Raw genomic sequence first — 16,527 nt, 5'->3', positions numbered from 1 at the left:
TTGCTAACAGCCTTAACTGTTGCTAACAGCCTTCTAGAACCTATTAGTTATTTTACTAACACCATGCAGCATGCACTGGAGCTCGAGCAATGTTAGAGCATGATCATTGATGCTCACTAACTCATTATGCTAACATTTCCTCTACTTCTTCTTCTTATGTTCTTCTGACCTTGAACACACTATTACAACAAGCTCTAAAAACTAATTACAACTCATTTCTAACATTCAACCTTCTTGATGAAAAGATGAACACTTGAATCGAAAGTGTTGATGCTTCCTTTCGTTCACTTGAATCGAAAGTGCCGATGCTTCCTTTCGTTCTTCTTGAATCGAAAGTGCCGATGTTTCCTTTCGTTCACTTGAATCGAAAGTGCCGATGCTTTCTTTCGTTCTTCTTACTCACCTTCATTTCTTTCTTCTTCATCCTCTTATACAAGGATCATTGACAGACTTTTTTTCCCTAATCAATAGTTAAGCTACACGAATCCATTTTTCCCTTGTTTGAACTAATAAAGCCCACATGTTTCAGAATAGTAACAGCTAGATATCACGAAAAAGAAGAAAAAAATCAATACTACGCTACACCATTTACCCATCAGGAAAATTCCATTGCCCTTCCAATTATACAAGACCAAAAAAGAAGATCCAGAGGAAGTTTCTTCCGGTTTCAGAATCAATTATAAGCGGATGGCGTTCCAAATCGGTTGCGGAGATCATCAATTTCTTTCTCAAATGACTTTGAAAGTTCAGAAATGGAAGTTTTACAAACACGAGATGCAGTGGCTTGAGCATCTGCCATGAATTCTGCATATGAGGCTTTCATTACTTTATGGTTGCTATCAATCTTTTCCGATATCTTCTTGTATTCTTTTTCAGCTTCCTCCATTACTTGTTGGCATGCTTGTGTCAGGATCTTGAAGCGCTTGTGGAGGCGAGAGTGAGAGGCGTCGAGATCCTTGAGAATCTCAGAGTGAGAGCAATAGATGAAGTTCCGCTTCATATCCTCCAACTGAGAAGATGTGAATTCCTTAAGATTGGAAATGGTGGTTAGAGTTTTGTTGTTAGGCGGTGAGGACTGAAGATTGAAGAAAGCGGAAGCTGAATTGGAATGTGAGGCATTAGCCATATTCCTCTTCCTTTTGTTGAAAATGGTTGATTTGGGAGGAGACTAGGTTTCCTCTGGCGCAGGAGATGCCATTGGCGGTGGCAATCTTCGAGATCTTCTCCTCTGCATTTCCGTTCGCAATAACTCCATGCAGCGGAAGAAAAACAAAATCAGGACTGTTTGCGAATGATACCATGTTAAATATCTAGCGAAGAAACACAAAATACTTGTATATTGAATAGAGAATGAATACAACTCATGGTTTACAATCCCTCTGTTTATATACAGCTCCCATAGTTATTATAGTCCTAACATATTTTGTAACTAATCATTAACAACCTTAACTGCTGCTAACAGCCTTCTAGAACCTATTAGTTATTTTACTAACACCATGCAGCAACCATGCAACATGCACTGGAGCTCGAGCAATGTTAGAGCATGATCATTGATGCTCACTAACTCATTATGCTAACATTAATAAACTAATCCAAATCAAGTACTACAAAGGCGAAGGTGACCCTCCCAACCCAATTTACTCTATACACAAACGTCAGGATTCAAACATCTAACCTTACTTAAGAAATCTAGTGTCTCGTTCCACTAAATCAATTGATTGTTGGTATTTCCATCTATCCTATTAACACGATGTTTTTATGTTCGAATTCATTATACGATAACAACAAACATATTGATTGTATAATAAAAAATAAAATATATATACATGATAAAAAGTAAAAGCAAACTCGGTATTTCATCAATGTTTCACTTGATGTATATAGAAAAATGGACCAAAGCGGCGGAATTTTTGTGGGAGTCACGAGTTGTTTGATCTTTGAACGTCTTCTCATGGGTCTTTGAAGGAAAGCTTCTCTCTCTCTGTTCAATGAATGGTTTAATTGAACTCAACCAAGTGAAACTCTGGATTTACTTACGTTTTTTTCTTATTTAAATTCACACTTTATTTTTAATATTTAATATTTAAATTTCTCAAATAGGAAAAAATTAACACGCCACCTTGTTATGAAACTTTTTGTCCTTAATGGACATTGGACAATAACAAACGTTTTATCTCGAAAAAAGACGACAAACTTTTTGGTTTCATATATTATTTTAATGTTTTTAGTTGTCGGTCGGATTTGATGAAAGAGATCATTAGTCTGGGGTGGTGGCCAATGAATTTTCTGTTTATTGAATAAATTCTAAATTAACATTATTATAATTGTGTATTTTTGGCAAAAAATTAAACTTCGTTAGCAGGCTCCAAATTTATAAAGGCCATCATGTTTAGCATAACTAATTATTAGTGCAGGTAACTTGTATTCCTACAAGCAGTTATTAGGAGGATTAATTAACTTTGTGCAAAGTTTTCTTTTTTCTTCTTTTGGAAGGGAAAGAACTCTACTACCGCAGGTGCACGTGTTAACTGGAAGCAAATTTGCTCTCTAAGTCAGAGGATGGTCTTAGAGTAAAAGATATCCAATGTTGAAATAAAGCCTGTATCTTGCTGTTACTCTGAAATATTTTTGATAGATGACATATATGTCTGAGTTGCTTGGATTAAAGTTTATGTTTTCAAAAGGGATGATTTTTGACGAGTGAATAGCAAGGTTAATGTCAGCTGAAACTTGAGAAAAATACTAGACCTTGGGTAGGTTAGAGAGGCAATCTTTATTTGACTCTGCATATGACTTTTGAACTGCTAAAGTCGAGTATATTTGGTCATCGATTTTACCTGAAGGAGCTAAATTCATGTGGCACGGGACTTTGCGGTTCCCTCTTCGTACGGCAAAATATGCTATCATTTGATGGATGACTGTACTCGGTAGACTTCTCATTAAAGGTCGATTGTTGCAAATGAGTCCTATTGTGGATGGACAGTGTTGGCTTTGTGGTAATGCTCTAAAAACTAGAAATCATCTTTGTTTTTAATGTCGTTCCTCTAAGAATATTTGAGATGTCATTATGGACGTGTGCAACTTGTCTAGGAGAACTCTAAGTTAAGATGAGAGTTGGAATGGACCACTTTACGCCTTCATAATAAATTCTTACTTTCTTTTATTCATAAGATAATTGAGAATGATTTTGTTTACTCTATTTGAGAAAGGGGAATGGTAGGCAATTCAATGGCCTTGTTAGAGGTCTAGATGAGATTCTAAACATTAATAGGAGGATTATATGGATCAAACTTAGTAACAGGAGAATTGATAGGATTGACCAAGGGCGGAGCTTAGTGAGGGCTCAAAATGGTCCGATCTATGTTAAAATTTCTATATTCGATATAATTTGTCTAGTATTATTTTGATTCATGTAAAAATAAATATTTAAATTAAAAATAGCATAATTTATTAAATATTTAATCAAGTAGAGCCTGAACTAAAGAATAATAATCCCGTGTTCCCAAGATTTTTGGTCTAATAACAATTTATGTCATTGTAAGTTTTAATATTACACAAATTAAGTATTATCTTGTGAATTTTGAGTTTTTTTAATATTACACAAATTAAGTGCTATCTTTATAAAATTATTAGTAATCCTTTTTTTCGGATGTAATGCATGTATTATATTCAAAGAACAACAACATTAAGTTGTTACAAAGAATTTGAGTATCTCACAAGGGTGTGTTTGGTTCACGGAATGTAAGATTACCACTGAGAATAAAAGATTACCAGAGAATAGGATTACTGTGAATGTTGTATTTTGTGTTTGGTTGGTTTAGCAGGAATGTAAGATTACCGTGTTTGGTTAAAGGAATAAAAAATTATTGGAATGCATATTTGACCAAATTGTCGTTATTATACATTTGTTTTTTAACAAGTTGAATTCTACTATAATATTACTATAAGATATTTATATATTTTCTTTAAAAAATTTAAATTCATAAAATTTATATAATTTTTTTTCAAAATTGAAAATATAAAAAGGTTTAATGAAAGGGTAAAATTTTATTTTAACCCCTGAACTTCATATAAAATTTTAATTATAGACATTTTTTGTAAATCTAAAATAGTTTAAGGATAAATTTGTAATTTAACATTCGTAGAATTTTTATTATTCAATGACAAAAGAATGATGTTTTTGAGAAAAAAAATTAATGGCATTTTAGTCCAAAACGACTGTAATCCAACAATACCTAAGGGAATGGGGTAATGACATTCCCGATAATATACCTAAAAAAATCCACTGTTGGTAATAAAACATTACTGAGAACGAGATTACCGTCCAACCAAACGGGAGAATGTGGATTTCATTCCCTCGGTAATCTTATATGACTTGAACCAAACAGTCCTAAGTGAAGCAAGCCTCTATCTATATAGAGCCTAGAATTTACACTATCAACACTGTCAAATTTGCTTCTATAGAGGTTACATCTAACAGTTTCCTTTGTAGCATTTGAAACATCAAGCACCTCACTAGCAATCCTACCAAAAATCCTCTTATTTATCTCCTTCCAAATGTAGTAAATACAAGCATTCCATGATAATTTGAGCAAGAGAAGAAGAAACAACTAGTCTTTCTAGGTGCAAACCCTTTCCAATTCTTGCTCCCAAGTAAGCACCACTCGATCCAAACCATATAAATCCAAAGCATGCCTCTAAATCCCAACCGAGAAAGGACATTCGAAGAAAAGATGGTTCTTAGTTTCCTCCGCGTCGCCACACAAAACACGTGGCATCCACAACTATTCTCATCTTAATAAGCCAGTCCTTAGTGAAAAGCTTATTACGAACTCCAAGCCAAGTACACAATAAGTTTTGGAATGTGCATAGGAAATCAAATCAGTTTGTGCCATGACACTATCACCTTTTCTCCAGATTTCTAACCACACGTTTCTCGTATTTACTACCCTTAGTTCGTCAAACAAAACCCTAATCTCATTTCTCAGCGAAATGATCTTTCTCAAGCTCCAACTTCACGACTCCTTTTGACCAAATATCATTAATAGTTATCGTTCAACTATTGTTTATTTTGATTTATTTATTTATTTAAATAATTATAGGATATCTGTAAACCATTTATCTATGAGTTGAACTCGTTTTTAATAGAGATAATATATATAATTTTTCTTACTTTATATACGATTATCGTTTAATGATTTTTTTAAAAGAAAACTTTTATATAAAATCTTTTATTTTATTCATATAGTAAATGTGAAAAAATTTAATTTTATTTATTTATTTAATAGCATCATAATTATTATTAAATCAATAATTTGATCCATTCAATTAAAAAGATGAAACTAAAAATCGAATAATTTATTATGAAACATAGAAAAAACATAAAATTCAAAGTAAACAGACAACAACTCAACAAATCGTGTGGATTTTAATTGTCATATATAATTATTTATTTCTATTTTTTGTTTTTATAATTTAATTTAATTATTGATTTTTACCTTTTTCAATAGCATTGCACTTAGATTGTTAGAAAGCTTAAGCATCAATAGCAGAAGGCGGCTCGAAGAAAGTGAGTCCTAACCTAAGCTTGTAGACGGTTCGATTGGATTCGGTTGTTTGAAAGCGAAACCGTATCGTCTGGGGACGGCAGATACAGTCAAAGCTATTTCTAGTACACGCTCGCTCTCCCTCCACAATGGCGCGTCTTCTTCACTCTCTTTCCACTGTAAAGAAAAAAAGCGCTAAACAACAAACAAAAACTGTCTTGATGCATGCAAGAGTTCTAGTTGACCATTCAATTTCAAATGGATTTCTTAGGGCTTAAGCTTCCCTTTTCTCCAATCACGGCCAAATTGCAACGTATGGGTTAAGGACGTTACACATGAAAAGGACTATGTGATTTCAATTATTTCATTCTTTCTGCAGAAATAAATATTCAAATAATATATGAATTTTAATTAAATATATGATTCGTTAAGTCAAAATTGAAGAAATTATTAAATATTTAAATTATAAAAAATAATTACTTAAAAATAAACTAAGGAAGGTAGGGGCGGAAAAAACAAACGTAGCCTTACATACATTTTACAGATTGGTCATATAGAGTCACGGCCATCTAGCAGGTTCCTCCCTTCTTCCTTACTCTATTTAAACTGCTGCGCTCTTCTACTTTGTCATCCAATTCTCTTTTCAATTGGGAAAAACGAAAACAAGATTGATACACTTTGAGCAAAGGAATCGGGGGAAAAGCTGTGAAAAATCTAGGGGCTGTCATGGCGTCCTCTAAGGTGATACCGACGACGTCACAGACGAATAACGACCTGCCACGTCAGTCGTCTCTATGTTCTTCGCTCTCCACTCTCTTGGCAGATCTTCAGAACCAACAGAATAATACGAACCAATCTCAGAACCCTCTTGGTTCCATGAACATGGACGATTTCTTAAAAAACATCTGCTCATCGCCACCGCCGTCTAATCCCGACGAGCACCCGCAGTTCGCCGGCGTTTCCATAACCGGAGAAGGTGATTTCTCGCTCGCTAACAAGTCCGTCGATGATGTCTGGAAGCAGATCGTGGTCGGTGGCGAGGATCAGAGACAGGGGGATCGTCCACCGGAAGGGATGACTTTGGAGGATTTTTTAACGAAAGCTGGGGCGGTCAGAGAAGAGGATGTCAGAGGAGTTGGTAATCAGGTGGGAGTTGGTGCAGGGGTATATGCTGTTGACCAGGGCGTTATCAACGGTGGCGGGAATCAGTTTTCGGCGTTTGGGAACAACGGCGGCGTAGATCATCAGAGGTTGGTAGCGATAGCTTGTGGAGGCGCTAGAGGAAAACGACGCGCCGTGGTGGCCCCGCCTTTGGATAAAGCGACGATGCAGAAACAGAGGAGGATGATAAAAAACAGAGAATCTGCTGCTAGGTCCAGAGAACGCAAACAGGTCAGGCTCTCCTTTGTAAACTCTGTTTGGTTTCTTAGAAAATCAGATTTTAATTGCTTTTCTTCCAACTTCGAAACCTGTATTCTGCAATTAGACTGGATGTTGAAAGTTGTTTTTTCCCCTTGGTGTTGTTTTACTTGTTGATGCTTAGGCTTATACGGTTGAATTGGAATCCCTGGTGACACAATTGGAAGAAGAGAAAACCCGGTTGCTCAGAGACGAGGTACGTCTGCCCCTGTATATATAATATATGATCTTAAACTATAGTGTTAAAGAATTTTCAGCTGCTTCTAAGTTAATTGTTTGATTAAATTTCAAATGTTTTCTGAATTATGCTAGTAAGTTGATGCAATCAGAGTGTGCAGAATAGTTTGTTGGAACTGTGATTAATGAATACCATGTAGTTATTGTACCCGGATTTTTCATTTTTCTTTAGAAATCTCATTCTAATACCCTCTTCCGACTCACGTGTATGGGAATATGATCCTCACTATATATATGATTTTTTTTAAGATTGAGCATACATGTAGAGTTATTGCAATGATGTATAAAGCATAGTATAGTCAATCATTACACGAGGTGAAACATTTGAGATTTTCACTCCCTTTCCTCCTTAATCTAGTAGTTACTAGAAGATCCATTCATGTTGAAAAATTGTATGGATCGTCATTATGCATTAAATGAATGTTTTCGTGTTGATTTCTCTGGCTGACTTTTGCAGGCTGAGCTGAACAAAGAGAGGTTTAAGCAGGTATGCCTTTTTTTAATTCCATTACCATGTGCTTCAAATGTATAAATTTATCTTTGGATGAAGGTTCACACTCTTCCATATATTTTAAGAAGAGATTGGCATCAGTTCAAAATTAAATTCTTTCATTGCATACAGCATATTAATCTGACTAGTTTATCGGGTTTTATATGATGAAAGACTTGGTTCAAATTATGATGCTCGCTTGTTGCTTATGTTGAATACAGCTGATGGAGAACCTAATCCCTGTTGAGGAGAAACGAAAACCACCGCGAAAAGTGCTTCGGCGAGTTCATTCATTGCAATGGTAAATGTCAGCCAGCTCCTGACCCCCCCCCCCTTTTTTTGGCTCGACATTTTTTTTATCATAGATAAAAATGAACTGCTAGAACCAATTGAAGCGAGTTGTATATGAGAAGGAACATGAAATCGGAAAGTAGAAGTTTGTGCAAGCTTTGGGACTTCTGCGTAGGATCCCATTGCAGTTGAAGATGGACGTCTGGTGCTTTAATTTATTACATACATGTGGGTATTTGGTTAGATAATGTAAAATGTTTTTGTAAATTAAAAAGAATTTCATTTAGTGTAAAGTATCGTTTTTACTGTAATTCTGTCGGAAGATGAATCCTGTGATTGTGAAGCAATCTATACAAATTCTGGTTGTAAAATTCACAAGAATATTTGGCTTGCGCCTTTTTTTGTTTCTTTCATGATAAAAGCTGAACTTCTTGTCATTAGTGTTTGGGCTAAATTTGTAAGAGAGAATGGATGAGAGAAGAAGGGCAGACAAGCCAAGATAGTCTGTTTCTTCTTGTACTTGTATAGATAGATTTGGTATTTGATAAAAACTAGACAATCTTAGATTTGACTTCTCCATTACCTTCTTTTGTTTACATTTACATCAATCATCACCGACAATTGATTCCAATAATTGTTAATTTTGCATTGCAAAATGATTTTTTCTTTTTTAAATGATAAAACAATCATTAACACAGAAGAACCAAATACATGATAAAAGAACATGTCACCAAAATTTACGAGAGACGAGACCCAGAAAATGGACATTGAAAACAAGCACTTCCCTAATGGCATAAGAAAGAAAAACTGGTTTCGTTGGAATAATCAGTGACGAAGAACAAGGTCTCTGCGGAATATTCAAAACAGCTAACGTCCTCCCAGCTTCCAATTATCTGCCCGCAATCGTTGATATGGGGGATCCCTTGTACTGAATTTTTGCCTTGGCATTGCCAATTGCAACCCAACTTACCATCTTCAAGGGGTTTGTTTATTCGGTCAAGATCTTCAAAAAAATCTGCGATCCGCAACGGTCTTAAAACAAGGCGAAGGGTGGATTCCTTTCTGATATTACAATCAATCAAGCTCCTCCCGTCCATTACATGATTAAGTGTTTCATAGAATCAAGTGATTTTTTTATTAAAGGATAAAGTACACAAATGATCCATCGACTATAGAACATTATTTTGTTGAGTCCATAACTATGAAAAGTTACAAAATGATTCCCAATTATATGCATTGTTTGTTGAGTCCCTTGACTATTGAAAGTTACAAAATGGCCACCCGACTATTTATAAGTTTCAAATCCGTCATTTTCCATTAAAAAAATTGACATTCATCTGAGTTGGATGTTAACATGTTGACTGAGATATGATAAAATCTAATCCCAAAATCGTTTGAGGTGTATAGTTGTTTGAGATTCTGGGATCAGATTTTATCATATCTTAGTCAACACGTTAACATCCAACTTAGACTGTCATTAATTTTTTTAACGAAAAATGACGAGTTTAAAACATATGAATAGTCGAGTGATCATTTCGTAACTTTTAATAATTGGGGGACTCAACAAAGTAACTTCCTATAATCGGAGGATTATTTTGTAACTTTTAATAGTCGGGACTCAACAAAGTAACGTCCTATAGTCGTATGATCATTTTGTAACTTTTAATAGTCGGAAGACTTAACAAAATAATGCCTTATAGTCAAAAGATAATTTTGTAATTTTTAATAGTTGGAGACTCAACAAAGTAAAGCTATATAGTCAGAGGATCATTTGTAACTTTTAATAATTAGTGACTCAACAAAGCAATGGCCCATAATCGTAAGTGTACTTTACGCTTAATTAAATTAGTAAATCTTATTTTATTAGCTTAACTCAATTCTTTTTAAATCCAATTAAATAAATTTATTCAAATTTCTTTTAAAAAATATATTTATATTATCAATGTCTCATCATCACAACATTTATCCACTTACCTTCCAAGGTAGAGTTTTCCTTCGAGAAATAAGGGGCCATACTAAGACGAGACGAGTATTAGATTAGAATGGACTGGCTATCTATTTTGTCATCATGCGTACAATCAACTATACTATCTATTTTATTAGATTTAACATTTTGAAACAAATTAACTATTACTAAATTTTTATAACTTGATTAACGAATTGACCAAGGATGAAATTAGAGTGGACGTGGGTGCAAAAATTATAGGAATTTTTTAAGAAAATATGTTTAAAATTAAATTATTAAATATCTAATGTTGAATCAAACGGGAAAAAAACTAGTCAAACCCCCTCCTATGTTGTGTGTAATTTGGTTCCTAAGATTGACGTTTTTATCAATTTTTTCATGTGATTTTATTCAACCAAACAACATAATATTAATAACTCTATTTGTATTGAATAGTCCATTTCATCTATTATCAAATGCAGCGTTGAATCTTTAGCTACTTAAGCCTTTTTTGCTTACCCGAACAACGCACAAAGAAATGCTTGAAGAAGAATAGTCCATGTTATTTTTGGCCTCTTCCTACGGAACAAACAATATAATATTATTAATTCTCTAGTCCTTCTTTTTAAACTAATTCAATGATAGGAACATTATTATCTCATGTATTAACAATGAATTTATTTTATAAACGATATACTTAAAAATGATAAATATCCTATTTGAATTGTGCTATATCAAAGATATTTTAAAAGATAAGATCATTTCATTTTTTTTCACAATACTTTACGCGTACGTAGCACGACTGAGGCCCATAATTCGGATGCATTTAATCCGTGCACACCAAGACAACAAACTAAACGTTCCTAAAACTCCCTGCACCAATGAAAAAACTCTTTATTATTCCACTCTAAACCCTTAAAACACAACTAAAGATCTGGGCTCAACAGATTACACTAGTTAACATACTGAGTGCACAACAGTGAGCAGCCTAATATTCTACCCTAATTTCCACCGACTCTCTTTTCCCACACACAATGCAAAAATAACTGCTTCTACGATTCTCATCCAGCTCAGTTGGTAGAGCACAAGGCTCTTAATCTTGGGGTCGTGGGATCGAGTCTCATGGAGGGCATTTCATAATTTGGAGGTCTCCTACAGAAACTGCTCTCAACCTGACGTTGGGGGCAGCCTTCTATCCTACCTCTCCCTTACCTCATTACATATGGGAATAAGGGTCAGCTAATTTTCATCCAAAGAGCATAACAAATGCAGCAGACAAAGGCCAACAAAGCACCCAATAGATGATGAGTAGCATCTGAGGAGTTAGAGCCATTAGGACGAAGGTTAATATGGGTTGTTATATTGATTGGGAGTCCTTTGTATAACGTGAGTACCATTGCCCCGCCTATTCCAACTACAGTTCCCAAAACCTTTGCCTTCCCTGCCGTTGTCCTCAATGCAAGCTTTTCTAGTCTGTCATAAACTTTGGTATTGAACCCACCAAATTTTTAGTAAAAAAGAAACATACATACATACATAATGATGGCTATAATGAAGGTTATGGCTGGGATGAGATTTGTCATGGCACAAACAAAGGTTGCAGATGTTAAGGCCAGACTTTCTATGTACAAATTTTGAGTTAGTGACCCCCTGCAAAGTGAAAATAAATATCTCAAGAGATGAAACACTATTCACTTACAACAACTTTTCTAGATAGAATAATAACTTATAATAAAATGATCCTATTTGTATTGAATAGTCCATTTCACCTATAATCAAATGCAGCGTTGAATCTTTAGCTACTTAAGCCTTTTTTGCTTACCCGAACAACGCACAAAGAAATGTTTGAAGAAGAATAGTCCATGTTATTTTTTGCCTCTTCCCACCCAACAAAAATATCGGAAAACAAGGTTAGTAGTTGTCAATATGTTATATTATATAACTTAATTAATTAAAATATATTTGAAATCAGATCCACGTTTTATGAATTTTGAGTGAAATAAATTTTGGACAGAAGATTCCCCTATGGTTTATACAAAGTGGGAACCTTGCTCAAGAACCCACAACCTTAGTCTTTACTAGTTGTTTCTGATAACCTTAGAACAATGTCTATAAAACAAAGAATCATGGTAAAAAACAACAGAATTTGATTAATGTTCCTCACTGCTCTTTATCCATGCATGGAGTGAAACCAATGTTATTTGATAATCTAATAATGCTTAGAAGGCAAAAAAAAAAAGTGAACATTAAAAAATGAAAGAGAGAGAGCAAACCTTTCAGCAACGAGAGCAAGAGGAATCATAACAGCAGTGGCAAATATGAATCTATAAGACACGATGATTCGCAAGCTCATCCCATCGTTTGCTGCCAATTTGTAAAGTGCATTCATCACACCAAATATTACTTGAACCAACACCATCAACAGCATAGGCTTTAATTCTTGCAATGTCTTAATATTCTGTCTCGTATTTTGTTTTTGAAGACCGAAAACCCAAGTGGACAAATCATGCTTTTTCTTTTGTATACGAATCCCAGAAAGTATGCTAGTGTGTGTGAATGAAATGGAAGATGAGAGACCTTGAAATTTATAAGCAAATGAAAATTCACGTTCTATATGTAGTTGTTGTCTTTTTGGTAAATCTGTGTAGTTGTTATATAGTATATAAATATAAGGGTAAACTACACGGGGATCACCAAACTATGGTCAAAAATAGTTTTGACCACCAACGTTTCAATTTAATCAATCAGACCACCCAATCATTTAATGTTTCAATCAAGTTATCGGCCGTTAATTTTTAATATAGGTGGTGATGTGTTGTTAATAAAATTGGTATAATTATATATTTAGTCCGTAATATTTACACATTCTATCAATTTATGTCACTGTTAAATAAATTTAATCATCGAATCAAATATTGCCACGTGTTAGTGTTAAATTAAATTAATTTGTTTTAAATTAATATATTTATTTTTCACTAATCAGTGACACATGTCACGCTATGGTTGATAGAAAACAAATCATGCAAATTGCTAGCAATGAGATTGATCCAAGGTCGTTTGGGAGAGAAAGTAAGGGCTGAACCACATAACCAAAACTAATACTGGGTTTAAATTGACAATATGTTATATATATTTTATATCATACTGTATAAATAACTAACTTAATTTCATAATATTTTATATTCCCAACTTTAAAAATATAATTTATCTTGATTTATTAAATATATTTTATTCTAAACTTATTTTTTAATTATTTTATTATTAATTTTAATTTAAAAGTATTTATTTTATTATTATCTTAACTTTAAAATATATTTTATTTTTATTTTTAACTGAAAAATATATTTTGTTCTTATCTTAAATTTTAAAAATATATTTTATTTTGTCTTAATTTAAATATATTCCAAATATATATATTATTATTACATAAACTTGTTAAATATATTTTATTCTTCACTTAACTTATTAAATATATGTTAAATATTTTTAAATGAAGATTAAAATAAAATATAAATTTTAAAGTTAAAATAAGAATAAAATATACATTTTAAGTTAAGACAAGAATAAAGTATATTGTTTAAGCTAAAATAAGATTAAAATACTTTTATGTTAATATATAAATAAAACATATTTAATAATTTAAAGTAAGAATACAATACATTTTTAAAATTTAAAATGATAATAAAATTATATTTTTAAAAGTTAAGATGAGATAAAATATATTTTTTAAGTTAGACAAGAATAAAAAAATATTTTATACTAAAATAAGAATAAAATATATTTTTTAATTTAATTTGATAATAAAATATATTTAATAAGTTAAAATAAAAATAAAATATATTTTTTAAAGTTAAAATACATAAATTGTTTTATTAAAAAACATAAATTATTATAAAATCAAGTTAATTATTAATACATAATGATATTAAATATATACAACATATTGTCATTTTAAGACTAAGAAGTAGGCTTGGCTTGTTGGTTTATAGTATGGTTGCTCACCTATGCCACTTTGGTTTGAATCCCAGTACTCTCATTTATATGTTATTTATTTTCTTTCAAAGGGTGACGCGTGTCATCCTCAGATTGGTAGAAAATAAATATATTAAATTAAAATCAATTAAATTAATTTAAGTCTCCAATCAAATGGTGACATATGACATAATTTGATTCGAATATTAAATTTATTTTCATTTATTAAATATAGAACTAATTTTATTTAAGATTTAAGATCATTAAAATAGGATAAAATACATTATTAAATCAAATGCAGCGTTGAATTTTTAGCTAATTAAGCCTTTTTTCCCCTTTTTGCTTACCCAAATAACGCACAAAGAAATGCTTGAAGAAGAATAGTCCATGTCATTTTTGGCCTCTTTCTACCCAAAAAAAATGGCGGAAAACAAGGTTAATAGATGTCAACTTGTTATATTATACAAATAATATATATAACTTCATTAATTAAAATATATATTTGAAACCAGATCCACATTTTGTGAATTTTAACTGAATTAAAATTTGGATAGAAGATTCCTGCATGGTTCAAAGTGGGAATATATCTAAACATGGATGACGTAGGATTTTATTCTAGGGACATACTTTTAAAACTTTAGGAATGAGTAAACTTATAAAATTCTAAAGGAAGAAAATATATTGTCAATTGAATATATATATATATATATAATATGCTAATTTGAAATATCTAGAGAACGACTCTTCCCACCGGTCCCCTTCCGTCCATCCATGTATCTAAAGAACCCAGAACCTTAGTCGTTTCTAGTTGTTTCTGATAACTTAAGAACAATGTTTACAAACAAAGAATCATGATAAGAAAATAACATAATTTGATTAATGTTTCTTTATCATGCATGTTAAACCATATTCAGTTAAGCATGTTAAACCATATACGATTAGGATGGTAGTCGATTGTAATACTGTTACAACCGATCATGCAACAACTCATTCACAACTTTAAATAGTTGCTCATCTTTGTAAAAGACACATGAATGCAATACCACGTTTTCTGCATTTCTCTCTTGTTCATTTTCTTAAGTTTCATGCCATGGTTAACATGGTATCATTCGCCATTAGATCTTGAAAAAGCTCCGTTGTGTGCCATTCTTTCTTCGCTCGTGCTTTCTGGTTCTTGTTTGTCTTCAAAGAACAGTCATGGTTCAAGGCATTACAATGATGGCCGAGGATGAACAGCTGACAGAAGCCAGCTCGCATACCTTCGCTAATAAAATAATCAATGTATGCTTAACCGACTCGAACTACCTTCTTTGGAAGCAACAAGTGATTCTCACAGTCAGAGGGCTCGGTCTTGAAAGCTTTATTGAAGAATCCATGGTGGTTCCAGCAAAGCTGATACTCAACGAGGTTGGAGAACAGATTGATAATCCAGCTTACCTTCGGTATGTCAAGCAAGACAGATCTTTGGCCTCTTGGCTTCTTTCCACTGTTAGCACCAACATTCTGCCTCAATTGGTTGGTGTCGAATCCACTGCTGCAGTTTGGGATGCCATCACCAGGTTGTATTCCGAACTATCTACCACAAAGATAATGGCTCTGCATTGTCATCTTAGATCGATGAAGAAAGGCTCTCAGTTTATGAGAGATTACACCATGGCCATCAAAGAAATATGCGATCTCTTGGCCACGTATGGTAACCCTATCTCAGACATCGATCACATTGCCACCATTCTTAATGGATTTCCAGTCGAATATGAGCCAACGGTGGCTGCGATCACTGCAAGCAGAGATTCATTTTCCCTTGATAATGTAGTTTCTGTTCTTATTGATGTTGAATCTCGTCTTGATGACTCATCAAGGTTCCCAATAGGTGTTAATTTCACACGTTACAACACCAATCAGGTTTCTGATACACAACAGTACAAGAGTTGCGCGACTTCTAAACCCAACAGCACCACGAGCAACAAATATAAAGGAAGACCTAAGTAGCAATGTCAATTGCGTGGGAAGCTAGGCCATCTAGTTGACAGGTGCTGGCATAGGTTTGATCAAAATTTCAAAGGAGTAACCACTCAACAAAACCCCTTATCTAACGACATGCAGGCAAATACATGTTCATGTTTTTGACATACACCTGACTTCCATTACAGTCCCTTTGTAAGTGGTAGTGATGGAAGTGAAGACACATCTGCTGTTGAACCAAGTGATAATGTGCAGGTCAATGTGTTAATGGCTAATGGTCCTTTGAATCATGCTAAATGGTTTCCTGATTCAGGAGCCACACACCATGTGACTGGCACCACCTCCACATTCTCGAGCAAGCAAGCATACACTACAGTGGTAAGGTTCATCTAGGTGATGGTTCTTCTATTCCAATCCTTCACATTGGTAGGAATGCTTTAAAAATTGTCTCTAAGGATCTCTTATTTGATCAAATACTGCATGTCCCAAATATTAACAAGAATCTCTTATCAGTTTCGAAATTCACACAAAACAATTTCGTTTTCTTTGAATTTCACAAAAATGCTTGTTATGTTAAGGATGAATGCACAGGAGTCGTGCTGATACAAGGAAAACTTGATGGAGGATTGTAAAGTTTTGATTGTCAGACTATGCAAGGAGCATCA

At 33.4% G+C, this 16,527-nt stretch overlaps 3 protein-coding genes across 5 annotated transcripts; 1 reads left to right on the top strand and 2 right to left on the bottom strand.

Annotated features, from left to right (window-relative positions):
* Positions 1-673: 673 nt before the first annotated feature.
* On the bottom strand, positions 674-1,126 carry LOC120134246. The gene has a single exon (XM_039150714.1). The coding sequence runs from the start codon at positions 1,124-1,126 to the stop codon at positions 674-676; it is 453 nt and encodes a 150-aa protein (XP_039006645.1).
* A 5,056-nt stretch (positions 1,127-6,182) lies between these two features.
* Positions 6,183-15,729, top strand: LOC120134609 (G-box-binding factor 4-like). 3 transcript variants are annotated; one of them, XM_039151050.1, is made up of 6 exons: positions 6,187-6,938; positions 7,090-7,161; positions 7,660-7,689; positions 7,914-8,018; positions 12,397-12,400; positions 15,714-15,729. In XM_039151050.1, exons 1-4 carry the CDS (start codon positions 6,273-6,275, stop codon positions 7,995-7,997), a joined length of 852 nt encoding a protein of 283 aa, XP_039006981.1. In that variant the 5' UTR covers positions 6,187-6,272; the 3' UTR covers positions 7,998-8,018; positions 12,397-12,400; positions 15,714-15,729. The 3 variants fall into 3 exon arrangements, with proteins under 3 accessions (XP_039006982.1, XP_039006981.1, XP_039006980.1); XM_039151049.1 differs by lacking the exons at positions 12,397-12,400; positions 15,714-15,729 and having other exon boundaries at positions 7,914-8,305; XM_039151051.1 differs by lacking the exons at positions 7,660-7,689; positions 12,397-12,400; positions 15,714-15,729 and having other exon boundaries at positions 6,183-6,938; positions 7,914-8,305.
* LOC120134245 (WAT1-related protein At1g68170-like) lies at positions 11,164-12,347 on the bottom strand. The gene is made up of 2 exons (XM_039150713.1): positions 12,202-12,347; positions 11,164-11,401 (listed from the first exon to the last, which is right to left on the bottom strand). Exons 1-2 carry the CDS (start codon positions 12,345-12,347, stop codon positions 11,164-11,166), a joined length of 384 nt encoding a protein of 127 aa, XP_039006644.1.
* Positions 15,730-16,527: the final 798 nt, after the last annotated feature.

This window comes from Hibiscus syriacus, unplaced genomic scaffold, assembly GCF_006381635.1.
Source record: "Hibiscus syriacus cultivar Baekdansim isolate YM2019G1 unplaced genomic scaffold, ASM638163v2 tig00110597_pilon, whole genome shotgun sequence".
In the NCBI taxonomy this organism is placed as follows: Eukaryota; Viridiplantae; Streptophyta; class Magnoliopsida; order Malvales; family Malvaceae; genus Hibiscus; species Hibiscus syriacus.
The sequence above is the reverse complement of the archived record's forward strand: the minus strand, read 5'-3'. Positions and strand labels throughout refer to the sequence as shown.